We start from the raw sequence: 26,849 nt of genomic DNA, 5'->3' as shown, positions 1-26,849 counted from the left end.
TTGCGCTATAAACAAAAATAAAGCGTCAATTTTGAAAAAAATGCAATATTTTTTACTTTTTGTTATAATAAATATCCCCCAAAAACATATATAAATTATTTTTTTTTCCCTCAGTTTAGGCCGATACGTATTCTTCGACCTATTTTTAGTAAAAAAAATCGCAATAAGCGTTTATCGATTGGTTTGCGCAAAATTTATAGCGTTTACAAAATAGGGGATAGTTTGATTGCATTTTTATGAATTTTTTTTTTTTTTTTTTTTTTTTTACTACTAATGGCGGCGATCAGCGATTTTTTTTTTTTTTTTTTTTTTTTTTTTTTTTTTTTCATGACTGCGACATTATGGCAGACACTTCGGACAATTTTGACACATTTTTGGCACCATTGGCATTTTCACAGCAAAAAATGCATTTAAATTGCATTGTTTATTGTGAAAATGACAGTTGCCGTTTGGGAGTTAACCACAGGGGGCACTGTAGGAGTTCGGGTTCACCTAGTGTGTGTTTACAACTGTAGGGGGGTGTGGCTGTAGGACTGACGTCATCGATCGAGTCTCCCTTATATAAGGGATCACTCGATCGATACGCCGCCACAGTGAAGCACGGGCGAGCCGCTCCCCGTTCTTCAGCTCCGGGGAGCGATCGCGAAGGAGCGGCTATAAACAAATAGCCGCGCCGTCGTCCCGGATCGCTCCCCGAGGGAACCCGACCGCCGCATGTAGAGGGGGGGGGGGGTCCCGACCGGACCCGCGGAAAGGCAAGGACGTACATGTACGCCCATTTGCCTGTACGTGCCATATTGTGGACGTACATATACATGCGGCCGTCGGGAAGTGGTTAAGGCCCCTTTCACACTGGGGCGTTATTCGGGCGTTATTCAAACGTTATTCGAGCATTACTCGAGCAAAGCCTCATCTGCAATCCCAATGTGCTGGTAAAGCACCGCTAAGACCATAAAGGGTGAGGCGTTTTTACAGCGCTTTCAATTCATTTCAATGGAGAGGGGCGTTGTTTTCAGCGCCCAAAAGCTGCTCCAAAGATGCTGCTTGCAGGACTCAGTGTGAAAGGGTCCATTGAGATGCATGGAGAGCATTTTATGAGCGTTTTAATAGCGCTATTTTTAATGCTAAAACGCTGTAAAAAGGCTTCAGTGTGAAAGGGGTCTAAGAGTGTTTTTGGAGACAAATTTGATCCTGCTGTATTAAAATCCATAACGTTCTTGGACTCTGGGGCAGTCTTTTACATCTTGTTTTGCTGGGTGCTCCCCCATCCATCAAGGACGCCCCACAGAACTTACTTTTTAACCACTTAAGGACCCCTTCACGCCGATATACGTCGGTAGAATGACACGGCTGGGCACATCCGCGTACCTGTACGTGGCCCTTTAAGCCCAGCCGTGGGGTCGCGCGCGATGCTCCGTGACCGCGGGAACCGCGGACCTGATCACTGCTGGTGTCCTGCGGTCGATCCTCTGGAGCTGAAGAACGGAGAGAGGTGTGTGTAAACACACCTTCCCCGTTCTTCACAGTGGCACTGTCATTGATCGTATGTTCCCTGATCTAGGGAAACACGATCAACAACGTCATAAGTCCAGCCCCGCCCCCCTACAGTTAGAAACACATATGAGGTCACACTTAACCCCTTCAGCGCCCCCTAGTGGTTAACTCCCAAACTGCAATTGTAATTTTTACAGTAAACCATGCATTTTTTTATAGCACTTTTTGCTGTGAAAATGACAATGGTCCCAAAAATGTGTCAAAATTGTCCGATGTGTCCGCCATAATGTCGCGGTCATGAAAAAATCGCTGATCGCCGCCATTAGTAGTAAAAAAAATATATATATTAATAATAATGCAATAAAACTATCCCCTATTTTGTAAACGCTATAAATTTTGCGCAAACCAATCGATAAACGCTTATTACGATTTTTTTTTTTTTTTTTTTTTTTTATACCAAAAATAGGTAGAAGAATGAGTATCGGCCTAAACTAAAAAAACATCAGATCTTTTTTGGGGGTATTTATTATAGCAAAAAGTTAAAAATATAGATTTTTTTTTTCAAAGTTGTCGCTCTATTTTTGTTTATAGCGCAAAAAATAAAAACTGCAGAGGTGATCAAATACCACCAAAAGAAAGCTCTATTTGTTCGGAAAAAAAGGACGCCAATTTTGTTTTGGAGCCATGTCGCACGACCGCACAATTGTCAGTTAAAGCAACAGGTATTGTATTTGCACCCACTTCTGGGCACACAGTCGGTTGGCAGGATGTTGGATCCCCCTACCCCCCCCCCCCCCCGCTGTGTTCTGGGAAACACGCGGCTCCCAGAACACAGCGGGGACCAGTGAGCACTGCGTAGCGTGACTCGCGTATGCGCCATAGGGAACCGGGCAGTGAAGCTGCAATGTTTCACTTCCTGCTTCCCTCACCGAGGATGGCGGTGGTGGCAGCAGGGTGACGAGCGATCGCTCGTCCTCTGCTACCGACGGCGCTGGACTCCAGGACAGGCAAGTGTCCTAATATTAAAAGTCAGCAGCTGCAGTATTTGTAGCTGCTGGCTTTTAATATTTTTTTTTCGGCGGAGATCCGCTTTAAGGTTGAACAAACATTCATCACTTTAAGGTGACCACATATTGTACAGTCTGAATACTCAACTTCTTGATTAAGCAACAACTATGTAGTATAAAGGACCACATGATTTGATGTAAATTTGAATGGCCAGTTGAAGCACTTCAGTACCAGAGCCTTTTACCTATCATTTGACCAGATGTCCATGTTGGAGTTATCCCTTTTCGTAGCTTTAATTTATTTATTTTTTGCAAATTTCCTAAAATGTATAGTTAGTTTCTTTTTATTTTCATTTTATTCTCCTTTTAAAGCTACAGTTTGACATCGGTAGCAGAGTTAGATGAACATATGATATGTTGTGCTGCAACCAAAAACCAGCTGCTTGTGGTTTCAGCATTACCACTACTAGGACCTGCTGCAGCCACTAAAAATAGGTGCTGTTAAGACAGGGTTCGTCAAAATCTGGGCGCCCAGTCGCAATTGCGACTAGAATTAGCGACCTGGCGCCCGGGGAAGGAAGCTTAGGCCGGCAGAATGCCGCAAAGCCACGGCCTCAATTACCTGCGTCTCCGTGCCTCATCCTGTGTTTCCGTGTGCCCCCACTTCCCCCGCCGCGCGATTGCAGCGGGCCGCTCCGGCCGGTAATTGAGGCCGTGGCTTTGCGGCCTTCTGCAGGCCTAAGCTTTCTTCTGCGATTTGGCGCCATCTTGTGGTCCCCGTTGGCATGACAAGTAAACCAGCAATTCTAATGGAGCTTCCCCAGTGTTTTCACTGCCATCTCCTTCCCTCTAATTAGAACCCCCCAAACATTTATATATATTTGTTTTATTCTAACACCCTGGAGAATAAAATGGCGGTCGTTGCAATACTTTCTGCCACACCGTATTTGTGCAGCGGTCTTACAAGTGCACTTTTTTGGGAAAACATACACTTTTTTTTTTTTTTTAATTAAATAAGACAACAGTAAAGTTAGGCCAATTTTTTTTTTTTTTATATTGTGAAAGATAATGTTACGCTGAGTAAATTGCTACCCAATATGTCATGCTTCAAAATTGCGTCCGCTCGTGGAATGGCGACAAATTTTTTACCCTTTAAAATCTCCATAGGCAAAGTTTAAAAAAAATCTACAGGTTGCATGTTTTGAGTTAGAGGAGGTCTAGGGCCAGAATTATTTCTCTCGCTCTACCAATCGTGGCGATACCTCACATGTGTGGTTTGAACACTGTTTACATATACGGGCGCGAGCTCGACGGGACGCGTTTTCTGGCTCCTAACTTTTTTAGCTGGCTCCTAGATACCAAGAAAATTTGTCAAACCCTGTGTTAAGATACTGCTGCAATATATAATTAAAGTTATAGAACAAATAAAAAAAAATATGGCATTGCCCTACTTCAGCAATCTAGAGAAAGTGTCGCTAAGAGCTGGACGATTTTTTTTTTTTTTTATATCTTTGAGTCTGGAAAACTTTATTATGCACATTTCACCCAGCTCTTGTGCTCAAAAGCTGAAAATGGTGAATTATTCCCCAAAACTGGCATTGAAGTTACAAACCTGACTTGGTTTGCAATTTTCTGTCATTTTCCCAAAACGTCTTCCAATACACTACATGAGAGATACTGGCTTACCCTCTACAGTAAACACAATACAGAAACCATTTAAAATGACCCTCCATCCCCCCTTGTCTTCATTTATTATTGTTTCTGACCCTCCAGATGAACAGTGTTTACCTGCCTCATTCTTCTCAGCCCCTTTTGCCTGCTTGTTGGTATGACCTCAGGGATTTTTCCACCATTCTAAGAAATGTATCCCTCCTTCTTACCTGGATTTCGGTCCCCTGTAAAGTTAGAAGAGGAGCTTCCAGAGTCGGACCACCACTAAGACCCTTGGCAGTGTTCCTTTAATTGTACTGTGGTGTGGGTCATCAGGATGGAGTGAGGGGGGGGGGGTGTGACTGGGATAGGTGCCAATGACGGCAGCAGCCATTTGCCTCTGGTGCCCACTGTCTTCCCCGCTGTGAGCAGTGGGCCGCATGGGGTCTCTTCCCTGGTGTACTGACAGTGACGTCACTTCCAGTGTCCTTTCTGGAGGCTGAGGAAGTCACTTCTGCCGCCTGCGATTGACACACTTCTGGTCACCAGGGAATACACCTAGGTGCCATTTTTAACAGAAGAGGCACTGTGGTTGGTATTACAGGGTTCTCAAAGGCAGTAGAGGAAGTGTTTTTTGGTCCTGGATCCTGCTTCCCTTTGTAAGTGCAAGTCCCCGAGCTTCCCACCATGCGGGAGGGGGAGACAGTGAAACTGAAGCAAGATACCCCCATGCCTAATTCAGGCACTACCTCCTAAGGGGACCAAGCTCCCAGTAAAGGGCACACTGGTACCAGGAGGGCTTAGGAGAAAGTTGTCTTCTTTGTTACGCTAATGCTTTTTTCCCTCCAAACCTCTTCTTTTCATAGAGTGTGTGCAGCAGGCAATATGCTTATAAGCTTTCATTTACGTGTGTGTATATGTGTAAAAAATATATATATATATATATATATATATATATATATATATATATATATATATATATATATATATATATAATATATATTTATTTATTTATTTATTTATTTATTTATTTAAATGGTTTCTATTCATTTATTTTCTTTGACTTACCATTTCTATCAAAGAAAAGACTGGCTTATCCATCTGATAAAAAGCTACAATTTACTTTAGTATATTGAGTGTAATCGTGCAATAATATGCATTGTAAATGTTCTGTTGGAATGAAAATAAAACCATGTAGCCGACTTTCTCCTCCTTTTTTTTTCTTTCTAGCAATCAAGGATCCAAAGAGTTTATACTTGTCCTGCGTTTGGAGTTTCATGTCGATGAAGTGGGCCTTCCTGCTTGGCCTCTACTCGTTCCGATACAGGAAAGAGTTTGCTGATATCAGCATCCTCAGTGACTTCTGACCAGCAAATTTCAGTGACTGAAAGCGCATTTTATCAAATGGTCTTGGACATATAGCAGCTCCTTGTCTGTCACTCAGTTATTCCACAGTGACATCTAAAGGAAATGAAGATGAAAAGGGACTAATGGAGCACCAGGGAAGATTGGACGTTGCATCCATTCTCATTTTATTACGGCTCTATTCATCCTATATAACTAGTACTTTTAAACCTAACCTTTTCTTTCTTAACCATTGTTACCCATGGGATTTACTAAACATTTTAACAGCGGGATAGCATACTGCTTCTGTCAGACTTAATCAGCACAGTCACTTTATCTCTGCTTTACCCAAATGGAACTAGATTGAAATGGTCTTGCAGTTTTAGCACACAGGGCTTTTTTTGATACAGCATCTCTGCTCAGTTAACCTTCTGGTATTGATACAGATGTTTTATTTCTACTTTTTGCTGGTTTATATGTGTTACTTTAAATGTTTTGTACGTGTTCTATGTACGCACAATGAATATAGATTTTTTTTTCCCCGACTAAAAAACCCTTTTTAATTGGTTTCTAAATAGAAGCAAATGCAGGAAATGAATCCTGCATTATTTACAATGAAGTGTATAAATTTATGTAGCAACGATTTAAATTATTGAAGAATGTATTTTTTTTTTTTTTTAAGAAATGTTAAAGTGCAATCTGAGAAACCCTTAGAAAAGGTACAGCTACCATGTGTATAATTTTGCTGAAATTGACAGTCCTAGAAAAAAAAAAAAAAAATGAACAAAACAAAGTATATGAAATGTTGTCTAAAAGTTAAATGCTAACTTCAGGCTTCAGTACATTGAACTACCCAGAACTAGTAATCAGAAAAGGAATTTTCCAGATTGCATAGTTGTTGTTGTTGCGTCAGTTAATCAAAGTAAAAAAAAAAATGATCTTGTCAGTAAAACCATCATCTTGGCATTTTTGAAGGGTGGTAAGCAGTGACTGCTCCCCATTTCTCCCATGACCGGTTTCAACTACAGTGTTGTCTGCAGATGAAATATACAGTTTAAAGCCAGCCTGCCTGGCTATAATTATGCTTTTGCCTTTTATATCTTTGCATCAGGCTTATACATTAACAAGCATACAGTACACAACCAATGAGGGAGGGATTCCTGTGTGCCACTACGAGAGGTATGGTGACAGCATTCAGTCTTAAAAAAAAAATAAAAAAATTCAAATTATGTTTGGCAATTTATTTAATCTTTGAAATAACTTTGCATTCATCACTTGCACTTATTTTTTTCCTAATTATGTAGAATATTTCACTTTTACAAGACGAAAAATACAGAGCATTAACATGATTAAGAAATTCATTCTTTAGTTACTCTTAAACACAGTTATTTTAAAGGGAAAGTGTAGTATTTTCAGTAAGCACATATGTTGTTTAATATTGCAGTATCTGTAATTTCTCATATATGTCTCATATTTTACATGTTTGTTCTTCCAGGTTTATGTTATTGTATTAAATGTAGAGATGTGTAGATTAGTGGCCCAATGAAATGTGGATTAGCCACTACCATCTCCCTACCTCCCTTATTAACTGTTGAGAAAAGATATCGGCAAAGGGAATGCATTATTTTTTCATGGAGTTGCCTGACTCCTAAACTTTCCTTAAGAAATCTGTTATGCGGAATTTCAAAGGAAGAAGTGGAGCCAATATATATGTAAGGAGCTAATATGACTGTATCTAACAAAAAAAACAGACTAGACACTCCCATGTTTCCCCGAAAATAAGACCTATCGTTCTTTTCCAGGTGGGCTGCAATATAAGCCCACCTGGAATATAAGAGGATCATTCTCTTGGACTAGAGAAATGCCTCACTCTAATAGATAACTGGATGACAAACAGTTATCTTAAACTCAATGGTTCGAAAACAGAACTTCTCCTGTTTCACGCTAACCGGAAAAATTACCCCGCGTCAACATGTACTCCCCCGCCCATTCTGGGTAAAACTATCACCCCTAGCACCAAAGTCAAAAGTCTCGGAGTCATTTTCCATAGCTACATGACAATGGATGCACAAATGGGGTCAGTAGTCAGCGGATCCCACCATCTGCTGCGCCTACTACGCAGACTCTCGCCCTTTATCCCGAAAGAGGACATTGCAGTCGTAGTGGGAACAATCATCAATTCCAGACTCGACTACGCAAATACCCTCTATCTAGGACTCCCCAAATACAAAATCACTCGTCTGCAAGTCGTTCAAAATACAGCCGCTCGACTAGTGACTGGGAAAAAACCATGGGAATCAATCTCACCTTCACTGAGATCCCTTCATTGGTTGCCAGTAAAAGAGAGAATCACTTTCAAGGCACTCTGTCTAATACATAAGTGTATTCAAGGCAACGCCCCCCAATATCTATGCGAAAAAATAAAAGCCCATAACCCCAATCGCATTCTGCGATCCACCAATCAAAACCTCCTCCAGATACCCAAAGCCAGATACAAGTCCAAAGGAGATCGAAGATTTGCAGTCCAGGGACCTCGCCTGTGGAATGCACTACCATCCGACTGGAGTCGGACCACTTGGCCTTCAGGAGAAAGATTAAAACCCATCTCTGCCAGAGGCGATTCAGTTTGCATGTGTTGCGCTTTACAAGTGTCTCTCTCTCTCTCTCTCTCTCTGTCTCTCTGTCTCTCTCTCTCTCTCTCTTGAAAATAACCCCTAGTTTTTAAAATGCTTGTAAAATCATAAAATCAACTCTTACTGTAGTATATAATGTACAATGTATGCATTTCTGTAATTGCAAGGAAGAGGGCTCCGACGGGTCAGGGAAGCGCAGAGTGGCGCTATAACGAAGGGATTTATACACATTGTACATTATATAATACTGCAATAGAGTGGATTATAGGATTTTACAAGCATTTTAACTCAGTTCACACTGTGGATTCTGGTCAGGCAGGGGGAGAGAAGACGGCACATTACATGGTAAGACCTACACCGAAAAACCCTTGTGTGTCTTTTGTTGCCAAAATTAATATAAGACCCAGGCTTATTTTCAGGGAAACACAGTACTACCTTTTAGATCAATTAGATTGTTGGATATACTCTGGGGACTTTTTTTTTTTTTTGTATCATGTTTTAGTTCACATTGTCAACATGAAATTTCCAGTATAAATTACTGATGCACATTTATGTAATTTTATATAATCTGGAATGGCTGCAGTCATTCAAACCAACCTTTCAAAGAGCAAAACATGGGAACTGCCATTGCTAAACGCTCCTAAAAATGACAGCTTCTGCCTCTCTATCTTTTTTTAATATTATGTCACTGGTCAGGATTTTTGACCGCACCAACTTGTTTTTTTAGATTGATTATATGAGATCAACAAAAGTTGCCAACCACATTGTAGTGTGTTAGTCTGCCTGATTTAGTTATAATTTGAAAGGATTATTTAGGCAGGACCTAATACTATGCAGCTATTAAATGTTTTAGTATCTGAAACAAAATTAGAATATGTGCTGCCAACCATATTCTATCCATAGGCAATTTTTGTTCTGTGTAGCCTCATTTTCATGTTTTTTTATTTTATTTACAGTATCCATATTGGGGAGATTTATACTTTCTGTCAGGACTGTAAAATGTCTCCAACAAGGACAGTCGAACACAAAAAAAGGGAAACCTGCTTTAAATTGGTGGATTTGCCTACAGGAGATTGGACACTGGTTGGACAGAGCCGAAAAACAGACCAGTATAACTCATCCAACTCCCAGCATGCCTCAGTTGTTGCTAGTGTTAGAACAGACATCTTATTTTTTGAAAGAAGCAAACCTTTCTACTTTATTTTTTTATTTAGAAAGATTAAGGTGCTGCACAGCCATTGCAGCTCATTTTGTGGTTTAAGCCCTGGTTCACACTGGGCTGCGGGAGTGAAGCCGTGCGAGTTCAGCTGAACTCACACGGCCTCACTCCCGCTGGCAGTCCCAATTTCGGCCGCGATTTAAGAGACATCTGTGCAGGTTTCTGCACAGATGTCAATGTAAATCGCGGCCCGAAATCGCAAAAAGTAGTACAGGCACTACTTTTTGAAATCGGTGCAGCGCCGCAGATGCTGCGTCGCACCGAGTAGGATGGTGTCATTGCCGGCAAATGCCACCGATTTGAGATGCGATTTCACATGTGAAATCTCAAATCGAAGCAAATCGTACCCAGTGTGAACCTGGGCTTAAGACATGGAGGTTGATTTACTAAAACTGCAGAGTGCAAAATCTGGTGCGGCTGTGCATGGTAGCCAATCGGCTTTCTAAATTAAGGTTTGACAAAAAAAAAAACTGGAAGCTGATTGGTTTCTTTGCAGAGCTGCACTGATTTTGCACTCCCAATTTTAGTAAATCGACCTCATAGCCTTGGAGGCCATACTTGCAACCTGTTGTGATGAAGTGGGCCAGCCTGTAATTTGTCCTTGGTACACTGGACTCTGCATTTGGCGCTCATTTTATATGCCTTTGGTGTAATGTGCAAGTTATTTGCCGAGTGCTTTATAGGTCCAGGACTATGCCGCACCCACTGGTGAAAGCCTGTCCCTAAATAACCCCTAGGGAGTATGTCTGTCTGCCAGGGGTGAAGACTTGGAATGGGCCAGGTCCCCTAAATCCTTCATGTGGCTCTAAATTGATCAGTATGTCCACATTGCCGCTGTAGTGATTTAGGGCTTTTGCCCTAATGGAGTTTGGGTGTGCTAGCTGCTTGCTGGGTACCCTACGTGGTTAAATTAGTGGATCTGGCTGGACTCTATTCAATCGCCTCCAGCTGTTACTCTCGGCTCCAGGCTGGCATTGAGAGGGGAGCTCTGCGCCAGACTTATTTAGGGTTTAGCACGGTCTGCGACACTTTTTGGTTGAGAAAAAGAAGAAATTGCTGCACATCCAAAGGTTCCAAAACAAAATGCCTTTTATTGAAAATGACCAGGATTCACCAGGGACACCATGTTTTAGTTATGTAGAAACGTTTCACACATCTGACCTGTGCTTAATCATTACCTCATTATCATTGTTTTTCTCAAGTTTTCACAGAGGCGGGCCGGGGCTAACAATCCTACTTCTTTCCAATTGAGGTATTGCACACACCTGGAGCAGCGGATCCCGTTTCTATTGACACTTTTTGGTTTTAAGCTTAGATTGCCCCTATGTGGCATCCTTTTCATGGGGCACACTTTCTTGCGCCTTCCCCCTGGCATTCCCGCACATCAAATCCCGCAAAACAATACTTTGGCTTCTTGACTGCCTGTCACAGATGGCATTAACTACTTCTGCCTCCTGCAGTATTCTTGTGGGTACCCCTTGTGGCAATCCCTCACTTGCATGTGTAGCATGATGGATCACAAGTTCTAAGGCAGCAGTGCTGGGGGCATACAATCCTCTAACCGTTCCAGTTAGCAACTCCTCAGAATCGGCCTCTCCTCCAGAGTCCATCTCTGATATTCCTCTAGCTACAGCTGCTTCTGCACATTCAGCTGAGGATGAAGAGCAAAGTACCTTCTCTGTCTCTGGTAACCTGGTACATGTTGAATATCGGGCTTCTGAATATTCTGGATTTAAGCTTAAGGACACCATTTCAGTCTTTATTAAAACTGTGCACAAGTGCATTGACCTGGAATGGCCTGTGTTGGCCGAAGTGTTTATCCCCTTCATTGCCAGGCCATTTTTTGCTATTCAGCACTGCACTACTTTAACTGACAATTGATTGGCCATGCAATGCTGTACCCAAACTAAATTTATATGCATTTATTCACTCAAATAGAGCTTTATTTTGGTGGCATTTTGATCACCTGGGTTTTTTATTTTTGTTTATATAAATGAAAAAAGACTAATTTTGAAGAACAATATTTTTTACTTTCTGCTATGAAACCTATCCCATAAATAAATCAAATCTCTTAATACATTTGGGCCAAAATGGTTTCAGCTACATTTGTTTGGTGTATATGGATTGGTTTGCGTGAAAGTTATAGCATCTACAAACTATGGGATATATAATGGAACTTTTATTTTATGTTTTTATACTAGTAATGGCGACGATCAGCAACTTATAATGGGATGCCAATAGTGTGGCAGTACAATCTGCCACTGATATAACTAGTGCCATTATTGGTGTTCAGTGCTAAAAAAATATGCACTAATACTGGGCAGAAAGGGGTTAACAATTATAGTGCTCAAGGGGTTAAATATACCTAATAAGTGTTTGTGTGTATTGTGCACTGCTTTTACTGGGAATCTAGTTGCTTTCATATACTGCTTAGCAGGGAATGAAAAAACAATGAGATCCCGTCGCTAAACATAGTTCTGTGTTTTCACTCACAGAGCTGTGTTTGGGGAAGATCAAAGCTGATCACTGGGTGCTTGCGGTCAATTAATTGATCGGGACCCAATGATTGGCATATGCTGTGACAAATTGCAGCCGGGCTGGACCGTGTGCCTCCTACTTGGGCAAGCAGAATTGCATTTGTACATATATTTACACGATTCTGCGCAGCTGGGTCTGCACTGTAGCAGTAAAGCTACACTGCACGGTCGGCAATCGTTTAAAAGTTAGCTGCTTCTGTTTTTAATTCGATCAGCTTATCTCTCAACAGGACTTTTTAGAAGACACTCAGATTTTCACAGACTCGGTTTGATTAGAGGCTGAATGCTTTTTCCAAGACCTTGTTATTTTTCCTTGCTGGCCCAGCACTGCAACCTGTAATTGCCGATATGACTATCTGCCAGACTTTTGGCTTTTGGGTCCAAGGATATGTCTTGAGATGCTGGCTCCATCCTCATGGATCCCTCAATCCTCCCAACAGCTGGAGCTCATGCCTCATTACTCTTCTACTTTTGATGGATTGTCAGTTCTTCACCTAATATTCAGAATGAGTCTCCTTTAGTACATATGGGGATGGATGACCTTTTGGAGTAAATGCTGGGCATCAAGGCATCCGTGCAAAAACTCCTTATGCTTATGCCTTTTAAAGGGGAACATCTCTTTTGGTTAATTCAATTATAAGAATATATTTTTGCTCCAAGCCACAATCAAGCAAGATTTCCTCCTTTCACTTGATTCCACCACAAGTCTTGAACCCCCAAGTCTTTTGTTCCTAGAGGGGTATGTCTGTTGGCTTTTGTAGCTACCTGAACCAAAGACATTTAAGACTTTTGGGTCCAGAATATGGTATCCAGGGGCTCCAAGCTGAAATTTCAAACCCTGCCACTGCCCCTGTTTCATGTTGTCTAGCCTGCCAATGTCCTCTGTTCCAGTGACTTTACTTGAATTTTTCCACTGTTTCCAAAACATAAGGGGGCCTTCTGTTAGCATTCCTCTGCTTACAAAAATCCACATGTTATCTGCCAGGTCAGATGTTGCTTTCCCCTGTAAAAGACTTTCTGGCCTATGTGGACGTCCAAAGATGCTTACTTGCATGTTCCCATTTTCCCTGATCGCCAACACTGAGTTTTGCTGTGGTCACACAATGTTACCAATTTGTTGCCCCAGCCTGTTATGTTTTTGTTTTTGTTTTTTAACCCTGCAGAGGTTTGGTAATTCTAAACTTCGGAAGTCTGTGCTGGATCGTCTGGAAGGTCCTCTTAATGGATGCCAGCCTGTTGAGCTGGAGAGGAATGAGGAATCCTTGGTACTGTTTTGGTTTAGAGGATTTTTTTTTTTTTTTTTGTTCGTTGCCTTGCCCACCCCCTCAGTTGGACTGCTTTTGAATGTCCCAAAGTAGCTCAATGCTCCTGTGTCCCTTTTTAATGTATGATTTAAGAAAACTGGATTTGTCCGATTTGTTTAAAATTTTTGGCCACAGCCACCTCTGTACCCCCCATCTTCATTTATTAACAGGTGAATGCAGCCCTTCATGCATTCACATGCATTGAATATGGCTCTTAAGTGGAAAAGGGTTGCTGACCCCTGGTGTGCAAACTTGGACTCTGCTTTTCAAAGTATTCGTTCTATTTATTTACTAACTTTTCTTTCTTATACCATTTTATAATTGTGTAATTATCAAAGTGTGCAATAAGGTGTTTTTATATCCCTTTGGGCAAGCGTAATAATGTATGCAAGACAAGTGCTCCTGTAGTCAAATCTAAAGGGTTTTGTAAATGCACTTGAGTGAGTTGCTGTAGACTTTGTTGCACCAAATGAATATGACCTCCACTGTCTTTACATGCAAGTGCAGGCCCATTCAATGTCCATCCTGTGTCAGGTTTCCCATCATCCATGATTGGCAAACTGATTGCTGTACCTTTGCATCCAGTATGTTAATACACAGCCTTCATACCCAGTTTTGTCCATCTTTTTCTGTATTAAAGTCGAGTTTAACACGAAAAATATACTTGTATTTGCATAGGGGTGGCTACAGTTGGCAGGATTACCCAGTAGGATCTGTGGAGGTTTAGAATTCTATAAAGTCTCTCTCTCTCTGGAGTATTCAGCTGCATCGGATCCCACTAGGGAGTTTTGCTCTTATGCTGCTTTTTCTGATATGCAAACTGAATGAAGAATCCAGTAGGATGAGTGGGTCTCCTGTGTGTAATGGCTCTGGCATTGGAGCAGACCTAAAAACTTTAGGTTTTCTACCAGATCTTCAAAAGATTTCAGAAATTGCCACCTGCAGCAGTTTAAAAAAGTTTGTTAATTTATGTCTAATTCCCTGATAATCAAAATTGCAACACGGTGTAAAGCATGAAACAAAACATCTGGTCTTAACGGATTATTGATCTAAAATATGATTTATTACAATCATTCAGTGAGGCTGATTTACTAAAGGAATTGAGAATGTTCCCAAAGAATGTTTTTTTTGTGTTAAGATTCACTTAGATTATACAGACATGCAAAAAGCTGATACCTGTTTACTATCTGTGACAACTTTTTAGAAAATTGCCCTCAATATGTCTGAGTAAATAAGTTATTGTACCTCCGATCTGCTTATGATCAAATATAGTTAGTACTCCATTATAAATATTGGACTTTTATATATATTCTTGTACAGTGTGTGCCAATCCTTGTACAAACAATGCATGTATTTTTCATGAAGCGACTGTTTACCAATCTTAGTTATTCAATATAAAACTTCACTGTGCTAGAAAACCGCATTGTCAATTGTACAGTCAAGATCATGATTTGTAATATGCAAATTTTGTAACTTTACCCCTGGCTTCGTGCAAAATATTCAGAAAAATGCAACATGTAACTTGAGGGATTTCTGGAATTTGCAAAGAGCCTTTTGCCAGGACAGATGTATCGTGGTGTAATCCTCACAAAAAACTGAGCGAAACTGCAGTTATCAGAAAATACTGGTGACCAAACTGAAAAATCAAGAGAAATACATGGACTGCGGTTGCTGACCTCCCCTTTGGACTTTGTTAGATGCTTGTCACGCTAAGCCAATGGCTTTAGTTTTACGAAGTTCACTGGTTGGCTGCATACTTGTTTCAGGGTCATAATTCACAAAAGTAGTAATGCCAGAAATATTTGGAAAATGGCATTTTCAGGAAGTCCTTTTTGCTAATCCTACATATTTTCTCTCAGCAGAAGTTTTGTTTATAATAGAGCAAATGGTTTATTTGATCATTTTGTTCCTTTACCTAAGTTTTTGAGCCAACACTAAAATACAACAGCCCTCTTGTCTCTAAACAATGATCACTGAAAGATTTATTTGCAATGCTCCAAATAGGGTGGTAATTTGTAACAAAATACATGTCTCATTGTAATTCTGTTTATCGACTTTTTAAATAAATCTTTGTGGTTTTGTTTCAAATATTGCAGTGTTTGTTTTATCTTTCCAGATCTTTAAGAGACTAACTAATAGTACCCACATACAGGAGGTAGATTTATTACATTTTTATTCATTCTAATAGAAGAAAGATAACAAAAAATATATTCTATAAGAAAAAGTGTCAAAGTTAAATAACTTAAAGCGGAGTTCCGGCCACAATTTCACTTTTTAAATATAAATACCCCTGTAATACACAAGCTTAATGTATTCTAGTAAAGTTAGTCTGTAAACTAAGGTCCGTTTTCTTAGGTTGTTACAGCATTTAGACACTTTATAAAATAGAAATTGACTGGGGCCATCTTAAGTGTGGGCATCATGAAGCCAGACTGTATGACTCCCTGGATTTCAGCCTCGCAGATCTGGCACATGCTCAGTGCTGCACAAGCAGTGTCAGATCAGGTTTCAGCACCTGTGCTGTCCAAGTCACATGATTCTTTGAGACTGGGGAGTGCACAGACTCCTGGAAAGTTACACCCACTACATTCCCAGGAGTCTGTGCGGTGTAGGTTAGGAAGCATTAAGCACCTAGGTGCAGGAAGTGGGAAGATTAACTATTCTACCTAGCAACAACACTTTGAAGACATCTAAAAGAAAAAAAAAATTCGTAAAGGACTAATGACATTTTTTTAAAACTACTGATGGGTTATATTTATGGGTGGAACTCCACTTTAAAATGGAGGTCTGGATCTCCCTTACAAGTACCCACATGACATCCATCTTAGAGGGGAAGTAGATTGCGTGCAGTGGAAAGCTAGCGAGTGACATTTTAATTCCCGATATAAAGTCCCAAACTGCTCTTTTAGTCTCTTGTGTGAGCAATGGATGCACTCGATAGCACTGTTTGGCTTACCCCATTCTCCTTATCCGCTGCCTTCTCCTCAATGTAGATCACACAATCGCATTGAGTAGGGTTGTTACACTAGATATTCCGTTTGCAATGCCTTCCCAAAACAAAAATGTGTTTTGTCTCCTATTTTTTTTTTTCCCTAAACCTTTCTCTCCACCCACAAACATAAAAAGGATTTGGATATCAGAGGAAATAACCTGCGAAGCAACTTAACGTGCATAAAAATGTGTCATGTACATGCAACGTGCATAAAATTGCAATAGAAGGCAGTGCACATTTTCAACTTTTTTTGCTATGCATTTTGACCACTTCCCATCCAGGTACTGCATTAAAATGTCCAGACGGAGCAGCGCCGATCTGGGAGGGTGTGTATATATGGCTTTTGACACAGCCGATCAGAGTAGGGTACCGGGCCGATACAGCAGTGCAGTGTCTCCAATCACCACACCAGTCTGTCACCATTAAGCTTCATCCATATGTGCGATGGATCGCTCTTCAGAGGGCTTGGCACTGGGGAGGCATTGTATCGGCTCCTCAGAGCCTGCTTTAACCCCTTAAACCCTGTACAAGCGCCCCCATTCGCTTTTGTGGGTCATGATGGGTGGGTGCTATACCTGCAACAAGGGGTACAATTCTGAGGCATTGCATGTGTACACCACTGGTTGTTGCCTCTGCAGCTCAAGGAGGTAGTGGGGGTAAAATCTTGCAGTTGAGGTTTTACTACCTCCAAAACCTCACGTGTGAATTGGCCTTAACAGTGTGGCCAGTCGCAGTGTCCATAAATGTGGTAAGTACTGTAGTTAGTATAGAAAGATTGGGTCTAAGGTCCCCAAACCAAAGAGCCAAATAAGAGGGGGGGGGGTGCGGTTGGACTATTGCGGTACTGATAAAATAAAAATCAATTATGCAAATATAAAACACATTATTTTATTGAATACAACATCAAAACATTTTTTTGGGATGTTGTATTCAATAAAATAATTTTCGTGTTTTATGTTTGCATTTGTATGATTGATATTTATTTTATCAGTACCGCAATAGTCCAACCGCGCCCCCCCCCTCTTATTTGGCTCTTTTGGTTTGGGGACCTTAGACCCAATCTTTCTATACTTAATCTCTGGATGATGGTACACTTTACTATATTATTTATGTATTCCTATTTTGGAGGCTATATCTTTCAAGTACTGTAGTTAGGAAATTAGATGTGTAATTTATGCACCTAGAACCCTTGAAGGTGCTCCTTTGATTTTGGGCACCTCTATGGGTCTAGGCCAGTGATGGCGAGCCTTGGCACCCCAGATATTTTGGAACTACATTTGCCATGATGCTCATGCACGTTGCAGTGTGGTTGAGCATCATGGGGAAATATAGTTCCAAAACATCTGGGGTGCCAAGGTTCACCATCACTGGTCACAACCCTTTAGCAGCTGAATAGTTTTTTATATATTTTTATATATACATTTTATAGGGATTTAAGCACAGATCTTTTATTTCTATTGCAGTGCAGGTCAGTGACCAGGTCTGAAACTGTAGCTCTCCTACAACATATTGCCACTATATCCACTGGAGCTTTGGCATTATGCAAAGTAGGGACTAGACAGCGAGGGATTACTTGGATGCAATTGGCCAGTTTAATCATATGTTGTAATGTATGTGAACAAAAAAAAATCCCTGTCTTGTGCAAAGTTTGCTAGAAATGGTGTATAGCAGTGTGCAAATGGTTCATCCAGAATTTTTTGAGTTGCCATGTGGTCAGACCCCTTTAGCACTTGATGGGCAGCTCTCCTAAAACTTAAATTTATTTGGCCAGAGTAGGGACTGGCCAAAGAAAGATTACTTTGACGCAGTTGGCCTGCTTAATGCGGGGTTCAAACCACATTTATCATTTTTTAAATGTATGTCCTTTCGTCTGTATAGTTGCACACATAGGGTCACTTACTGGGTAAAAATGCGCCCCGTCCCGCAAACTTCTAGCGAACGAACACTTTTTATTTCAGTATCCAGACGGTTGTCATTTTGCTTGTGGGCATTGTGCAGCCCACAAGCAATTCCTTCCGGGATTCCTCTGGTGACGCGTCTGAACGGGCCGCCCTTCCCACCCTATTCTCGCGCATGCGCAAGATATATTGCAATGTACGTGAACAAAAAAATCCCTGTATTTGTTGAAAGTTTGTCGGGGTATATAGCAGTGTGCAGAGGGTTCAGGCAGAATTTACATGTTTGAGTCATAACAAAGTTAACATGTGGCCACACTCCTTTCGCGCCTGATGCATTATATACACATATAAATTATTGAGATTTGAGCACAGGTATATCTTAGTCAAAAAGTCTCATATGTAGTATTGCTGTACTAGAGAGTTTTCACAGAATGTGTTTGGGGGTGTATTTCTAAGTAGGGCTATGCTGTATGTTAAAAATAGCTCATGACTTGATGAAGGGCTGGGACGGTGATAATAATGGAGATTTTAACTATCCGAACATTGACTGGAGTAATTAATGGCACTGCTGGAACAGTAAAAGGGCAAAAATGTATAAACCTTTAATGAGACAATTTTATGGTCCAGTTCATGGAGGCCCTGATTAGGAATGATGCTCTGCTGGACCTGGCAATGTCAAACCATGCAGAGCTTATTACTAATGTTCTAATAAATGAACATCTGGATAGTAGTGACCATAACATGATTTAATTTCATGTAAGCTGTAAGCAACAAACTCATGCTCGAAATATAAAAAAACACTTAACTTTAAGGCCCCATACACACGTCCGAGGAACTTGATGGGCAAAACTCATCGTTTTGCTCGTCGAGTTCTGTGTGAAGCCACCGAGGATCTCGGCGAGTCAACTTTCCTCATTGAACAACGAGGAAATAGAGAACATGTTCTCTATTTGGCTCGACGAGGAACTCGACGGCTTCCTCGGCCGAAAGTGTACACACGCCGGGTTTCTCAGCAGAATTCGGCTCCGGTCGAGTTTCTGGCTGAATTCTGCCGAGAAACTCGGTCGTGTGTACGGGGCCTCAGAGCAAATTTCCAAGTATGAGGGATGCTCTCCAAGACAGACTGGGAGAGAATATTTGCATTGATGAACAGAAATGTGAATTGGTCAAAAAGACTGTATGTGAACACAAAGCAAAATATATTTCCATGGGCAATAGGTTTAAAAGGCTAAAAATAAAACCTATGTGGTTCACGGCCAAAGTAAAGTTAAAAAAAAAAAAAAAAAAGCTTTTAAAAAATAAAAATTATATATAAAAATGAAGGAGCACTATCGTCGTTTTAAATGTTACAAGGAATATATCTGAATATGTAAAAAGTAAATCGAGGGTGCACAAGTTCAAAATGAATGAGATTGCAAAAACTGATGTGCTTCCCATATGGGAGGGGTTATATAGGAAGGGGCACTTCCTGTCTAAAGCTCTTTTATCTACTGGTGTCTTTCACCTGATGATGAAGTATAACCCAGTAGCAGGTAATGAATATTAGCCTGACTCTGTCCCATGATGTATTTCAAAGAAAAAAATAAATATGACGGAAAAAAAAAAAATCATATTTTAATAGATTTATAAATGATATAGGATCTGGGATTAAAAGTACAATTTCCGTCTTTGCAGATGCCACCAAGCTATGCAACAGAATAACATCCTTACAGGATGACTCCAACTTACAAGCCAACCTCAATGCACTGTTTAATTGGGCAACTATGTGGAAAATGAGATTTAAAGTGGTTCCTGCATTAAGGTAAAACATTTTTTAGACATCAGCACCCCTCTTCCTCCCCCTTTTACTTCCCTGAGCCCTCATTAGATCCAGCGTTGTACACATCTGCAGCTCTTCTATCCCCTCACTTCTGGGCCTTGCTGTCTTTGCTGGGGGAACCAAGAGCCATTGGCTCCCAGTGTTGTCAATCAAAGCCAGTGAAGGGGGAGTGGGGGGTGGAGTCAAGACAGCAGGGCTCAAGAGCAAGCACGTGCAAATGCCCCCATCTAAAGTGGCTGCCCATGGGGGCACTGGACAGAGGAGGGGCCAGGAACGCTGGCGGGGGAACTGAGAAGAGGAGGTTCACAGCCATGCTGTGCAATTGCATCGCTTCAATGTTGATAAATGTAAAGTTATGCACTTGGGGGACTAAGAATATGCATGCAGCATACATATTGGGGGAAGTACAACTGGGGGAATCCATAGTGGAGAAATTCCTTTCTTGTGTTAAGAGACAGAGAGAGGGGCATCATTTTGCCCCTGTACAACTCATTAGTAAGACCTCATCTGGAATATGCCGTTCAGTTTTGGGCACCAGTTCTCAAAAAGGATATTGGGGAAATGGAGAAAGTGCAGAGAAGGACAATCAAACTGATGAGAGGCATGGAGGAGATCAGCTATGAGAAAAGATTAGAGAAACTGAATTAATTCTCTCTTGAGAAGACATTAAGGGGATATGATCCACACGTATAACTACATTAGGGGTCCATATAAAGAACTTGGTGTTGAGTTATTCACTTTAACACAGGTTCACACTTGTGTGATGCGGGAACCAGTGTGATTCCAGCGCCGCTTCCTGCATCGCTTCTCTGTCACACTGCCCTCTGCGAACCGGTGCGGGTATCGATACAATGTTAATGACACTCCCAGAACGGTTCACAGATCACAGTGCGAACTGTGGATTTGTACAGGAATCAAATCACATGGGTAAGAACAGTGTGGGGAAAAACAAGTACCTGCACTTTTTTCTGTGCGAATCCAATGCGAGTTGAGCCATACAACTGTATGGCTCAACTCACATTGCTTAGACATTGCATGTGATCGGCACCTGCGGTGTGGGTATGAATTGCATGTGATGAAATGGCACTAGTCGGAACCTAGGCTTAAGGTCATCACAGAGGACAAAGAGGCACTTTTAACATCTCAAGGAAAAGAGATTTAATCTCCAAATACCGAGAGGCTTCTTCACAGTAAGAGCTGTGAAAATGTGTAATATAATCCCTCAAGAGCTGGTTCGGTCCAGCTCGGTAGATTGCTTTAAAAAAGGCCTGGATTCTTTCCTAAATGTACATAATATAACTGTGTACTCACATTTTATAGGTAAAGTTGATCCAGGGACTAGCCACAACCCTGGTAAACGGACAACACCAGAAGTCTCAAGAGACGCAGCTGTGCTCTTGAGCGAGCGTGGCATGAATCGAAATCCCTACAACACTCTGCAAATTGGTCCTTCTCAAATACAACTCCTGCCTCCACACTGCTAAACAAACCTATTACAACACTCATGAAAACCCACTCTCTAACCCACAGCTTCAACCTCTCCCTCTTTTCTGGCACCTTTCCCTCCCCGCTCAAACATGCACTGGTTTCCCCAATACTTAAAGCCCCACTAGACCCCACCTGTTTGAAGAAATTAGAACCCATTTTCCTGCTCTTGTTTGCCTCCAAGCTCATTGAACACCTTGTCCATGACGGAATGAGTTGCTACCTCACTGACAACAACCTTCTTGATCTCTTACAGTCCGGCTTCCACCCACAACCTTCCACTGAAACTGCCCTACTTAAACTCACCAATGACCTAGGCTAAAGGCTAAAATCAGTGGCCAGTACTCCATACTCATACTCTTGGACCTCTCTGCTGCCTTTGACACAGTTGACCACTTGCTCCTCCTTGGCAAACTCCACTCCCTTGGCTTCTGTGATTCTGCTTTATCCTGGTTCTCCTCCTACCTATCTCAGCGCACTTTCAGTGTCACTTACAATTCCATCTCCTCCGCTCTTCTTCCTCTTTCTGTTGGGGTACCCCAAGGCTCTGTCCTTGGGCCCTTCCTATTCTCTCTTTATACCAATTCCCTGGGTCAGTTGATAACCTCCCATGGCTTCCAATGCCACCTCTATGCCGACGACACCCAGATCTCTCTCTCCACCCCTCAATCTCATGGATCACAAACTTACTGAATGACATATTGGTATGGATGTCACACCACTTTCAAACTTAATCTTTCTAAAACTGAGCTTGCTATATTTCCTCCTTCCCAGTCCCCTCTTCAGGACATTTTACCATTGAGATCAACAACACAACCATTGGTCCCTCCACACATGCCAGGGTGCTGGGTGTAATCATTGACTCTGATCTCTTCTTCAGCCCCCACATCCAATCACTGGCTAAATCCTGCCGTCTTAACCTCCGCAACATCTCCAGAATTTGCCCCTTCCTGACGAACGACACCACAAAGCAATATTCACTCCTTGGTTATTTCCCACCTCGACTACTGCAGCTCTGTCCTTAACGGCCTACCCTTTCACAGGCTATTCCCCCTTTAGTCTATTATGAATGTTGGTGCTAAACTTATACACCTCATTAACTGGTCCGTGACTGCTGCCCCTCTCTGCCAATCCCTTCTCTGGCTTCCACTACCCTACAGGATAAAATCAAAAATACTAACCACAACATTCAATGCCATCCACAACATCGCCCCTATCTACATAACCAACCTCATCTGAAATCATTTGTATTCATTATGTCACCATTTTTCTAGGTAAATGAATTTCTAAAGGCGTTATTGACATGAAATTTTCACCACATGTCGGCAACAAGCCATACAATCCAGACATACAAAGAAATCAAAACATATAGGTTCAGAAATAAATTTATGTGTAATAAAATGGAATGACACATTGAACACATGAAAGGGAGATGCAAAAAGGCATTGAACGCCAAGACACCAGCTGAAATCTATCGGTAATTAGTAAGCAATCCTGCCCCTTGTCAGTGCAAATTAGAGGAGAAGTCCAGCCTGAGCTTTTTTGGCTGTGATTCTCCCCTGGGTCACAGGAGTGCAATTCGTTTTTGGCGGAGAGTGGTCTGAAGTCCGCTCTCCGCTGATGTCACTGCCATCAGTCGGGGCATCGCGTTGTCGCGACTTCCAAGTCTGGATCCTCCAGCTGCCTTGATTGATGGCAGCATCTTTCCTCTCTGCTTTTCTACGCTCATTGGAGCACTGAGCTGTCGAGGGGCGGGGAGAGGCTGTCTCAGGGTCTTGCTGAAACGCTTGGACTGCCATCAATCAAGGCAGCTGGTGATCCCGACTTGGAAGTCGCGATAATGCGATGCCCCGACTGATGGCAGTGACATCAGCGGAGAGCGGACTTCAGACCACTCTCTGTTGAAAACGAATTGCACTCCTGTGACCCAGGGGAGAATCCCAGCCCTGACTGATGGCAATAACGTTAGCGGAGAGCGGACTTCAGACCAATCTCCGCTGAAAACAGGTCACAGGAGTGCAAAACGAATTGCACTCCTATGACCCAGAGGAGAAGTCCAGCCTAAAAAGCTCAGGCTGGACTTCTCCTTTAATTTGCACTGACAAGGGGCAGGATTGCTTTCTAATTACTGATAGATTTCAGCTGGTGTCTTGGCGTTCAATGCCTTTTTGCACCTCCCTTTCTTCATGTGTTCAATACTTTTTCCCTGTGTCATTCCATTTTGTTACACATAAATTTATTTCTGAACCTATTTGTTTTGGTTTCTTTGTATGTATGGATTGCATGGCTTGTTACCGACATGTGGTGAAAATTTCATGTCAATAACGCCTTCAGGCTGGATTCACACCTATGCATTTTTAGTGTTTTTTTGAAGTATGCAGATTTGCACTACAGTCCATTTAACATGGTTTCCTATAGAACACATTCTGTAGTGCAAATCTGCAAAATGTACAAAAAATGCATAGGTGTGAATCCAGCCTCAGAAATATATTTGCATATAAACATGGTGACGTAATCAATACTTATATTACCCACTGTGTGAGTGTATATATATATATATATATATATATATATATATATATATATACAATGTTTGGGGGTTCCAAGTAATTTTTCTAGCAAAAAATACAGAATTTTAAATAATAAGTGGCGGGAAAAAGGCCTGGTCTTCCAGTGGTTAAAATTAGAGATGCTAACTTTTCCATGCAATTTGGTAAAATGGGAAAAGGGATTTAGGCATTTCCTTGAATAATGATCAGAATCTCCATACACTTAAGTTATGTCACACCACATCTATAAGAGTAAAATATGGAGACCTGAATTTAAAAATGGCCGCACACTGGTACCTTTCCTCATCACAAATGGCATTTATCTCTATAGCTTATTCCTTTGCTTATTCCTTTGCTCTAACGTAGCAAAGGTAATATATATGATTTAGGTGGGGCTATGCCCCTGGACCCCTGGGTGTATTTATTTTGTGGTTCTAATGTTTAATTTAAAGACTATCATACTAGTCCACCTGTGTCCCGATCACGGGACACAGGTGGACATCGAGTCCGCGGGCACGGTCACGGAGCTTTCGACAGAGTCGCGCACGCGCCACCATACGGCCGGCAAATTAAAGGGGACGTATATATATATGCCCATTTGCCCAGCCGTGCTGTTCTGCCGACGTAAAAGTGTGTGCGGCGGTTAGCAAGCCGTTAATTGAACAAGCTGAAGTTAAAAGCTGATTGGCTACCATGCACAGCAGCATGAGATTTTGCACTTACCAATTTTAGGAAATCAACCCCACTGTATCTTCGAATTGGAAATCACCATTACCACCATCTATTATAGCTTGGTTTAATAAAGATAGATCATATAATGTTGCTGATGGAATTAACCAACAAACTTTGAATCACAACATATGGGATGCTTGGAGAACGTCTACAGAATATTTGCAGGTTTGTAGCACTGAAAGACAGAATAAATCAATGACCCGGGGACTAGACATCTGATCTTACTGTTTAGTAAGTAAATAGTAATAACTATTATTAAATATTATTATTTATATCTTATAAATGATCTCTGGATTCAGGGTAGTTGATACTCCCCTTTATTCCTATTTTTTGGTTTTAGTTAGTTATCTGTCGTCTTCTTCTGTGCTGAGTGGTAAAATTACATGTTAGGAAGTGAACTGAAACTGATTTTTTTTATTCTAATAAAATTCAATTGAATAAAAAAACAATAATTTGGAGTATAATAAAAAAAAATTAAGATTATGCCCAGTCTCTCCCCCCTTTCCCTAAAAAAACAGTTTAGACAATAATTTAGTTACTATAGGAAACAATTCCATTTTTAATTCTGTTTCGCCTTAATTTTTTGATAAATTGGAACAATTTGTGAAAGTGTACTAAAGGCTTGCATCCACTGGGTGGCAGTTCAGTACACGTTATAACACGCAGGGTATTCTATCTTGCTTAGTTTGCAATGCAGAATTATTTAGTTATGCTACTTTTTGTAAAGATATAACATTTGTATTACATTTTTCTCCTATGCTTTTCATGCCCTACTTTATTTGTAACTGTACATTAGCATAGGAATATCTCTATAACTACATAGCTCCCAAATGTTCCCCATTTGAAACAAAAGCCCTCTGCTTGGCTTTCCTCCTCTGTTTTCCCTCTTTTTGGTCTAATATATAAAATGTACCTTTTTTAACACTTTGCGCCTGCAATATTGCCGAAAGGCGGCTACAGCACAGGCTTAAAATGCCGGGAGGGCTTACATGGACATCCTCCCGTTCCCACATGCCCCAGGTGGCATGCTTTGTGATGGCTAAGTCTTTGAGAATCAGCTGATCACAGAGCATGGTAAAGGGCCAATCACAACGGGCCCTTTACCACATGATCAGCTGTCAGCCAATGACAGCTTATCGCAGAAGTAAGCAAAAAATGGTTTCTGGCTGTCAGCATGATGAAAAGAAGAAAGCCGTTAACCGGCTTCTGTAATGCCACGTACACACGATCGGTTCATCCGATGAAAACGGACCGATGGATTTTTTCATCAGATATCCGATGAAGCCGACTTTCATCAGTCTTGCCTACACACCATCAGTTAAAAATCCATTCATGTCAGAACGCGGTGACGTAAAACACTACGACGTGCTGAGAAAAATGAAGTTCAATGCTTCCGAGCATGCGTCGACTTGATTCTGAGCATGCGTGGATTTTTAACCGATGGACTTGCCCACAGACGATCGTTTTTTTCTACCATCTACCATTTTTTAACCATCAGATAATTTTAAAACAGGTTCTACGTTTTTTCACAGATGGGGAAAAAAACTATGGGGCCCACACACGATCGGTTCGTCCAATGAAAACGGTCCATCGGAGGGACATCTATCCCCTTAGTGATCACCAGTACTGCTAATCAATGCCACCTATCAGTGCTCATCAGTGTTGCCCATCAGTACCATCTATCAGTGCCACCTCTCCATACCACCTATCAGTGCCCATCAGTGCTTCCTGATCAGTGCAGCCTATCAGTGCCCATTAGTGCCACCTAACTATGCCATGCAACCCCTGGGGCACATATACAGTGCGCTCTGTGATCACTGTGTCCTTCAGACACAGTTTATCACAGATCACAGTAAAGGGCCAATCACAGCGGTCGTTTACCATGTGATCAGCTGTGTCCGCTGTCACAGCATAAGGAGAGGAAAGCCGGTAATCGGCAAATGTGACGACATGTACACAGAAAATCAGGGCACTGATTCTCAGTGCTGTCCCATCAGTGCTTGCCTATCAGTGCAGCCTCATCAGCGCACATCAGTGAAGAACAAAAATTACTTATTTGCAACATTTTATAACAGAAACTAAAAAACACTTTTTTTTTCAAAAAATTTCATTTGTTTAGCAAATTTAAAAAAAAACTGTGGTAATTAAATACTACCAAAAAAAAAAAAACACCCTATAATTCATAT

The 26,849-nt window shown here is 41.4% G+C and overlaps 1 protein-coding gene across 1 annotated transcript in view; it reads left to right on the top strand.

Annotated features, from left to right (window-relative positions):
• SLC48A1 (solute carrier family 48 member 1) overlaps positions 1 to 6,724 on the top strand; it is a 34,689-nt gene extending 27,965 nt beyond the window's left edge. The window contains exon 3 of the mRNA XM_040340775.1: positions 5,382 to 6,724. Within this exon, the coding sequence (XP_040196709.1) occupies positions 5,382 to 5,518 (137 nt within the window). The 3' untranslated portion in view covers positions 5,519 to 6,724. The remainder of the gene's footprint in view (positions 1 to 5,381) is intronic.
• Positions 6,725 to 26,849: the final 20,125 nt, after the last annotated feature.

The sequence above is a fragment of the Rana temporaria genome, chromosome 2 (assembly GCF_905171775.1).
Source record: "Rana temporaria chromosome 2, aRanTem1.1, whole genome shotgun sequence".
In the NCBI taxonomy this organism is placed as follows: domain Eukaryota; kingdom Metazoa; phylum Chordata; class Amphibia; order Anura; family Ranidae; genus Rana; species Rana temporaria.
This window is presented reverse-complemented; position numbering and strand designations above follow the sequence as displayed.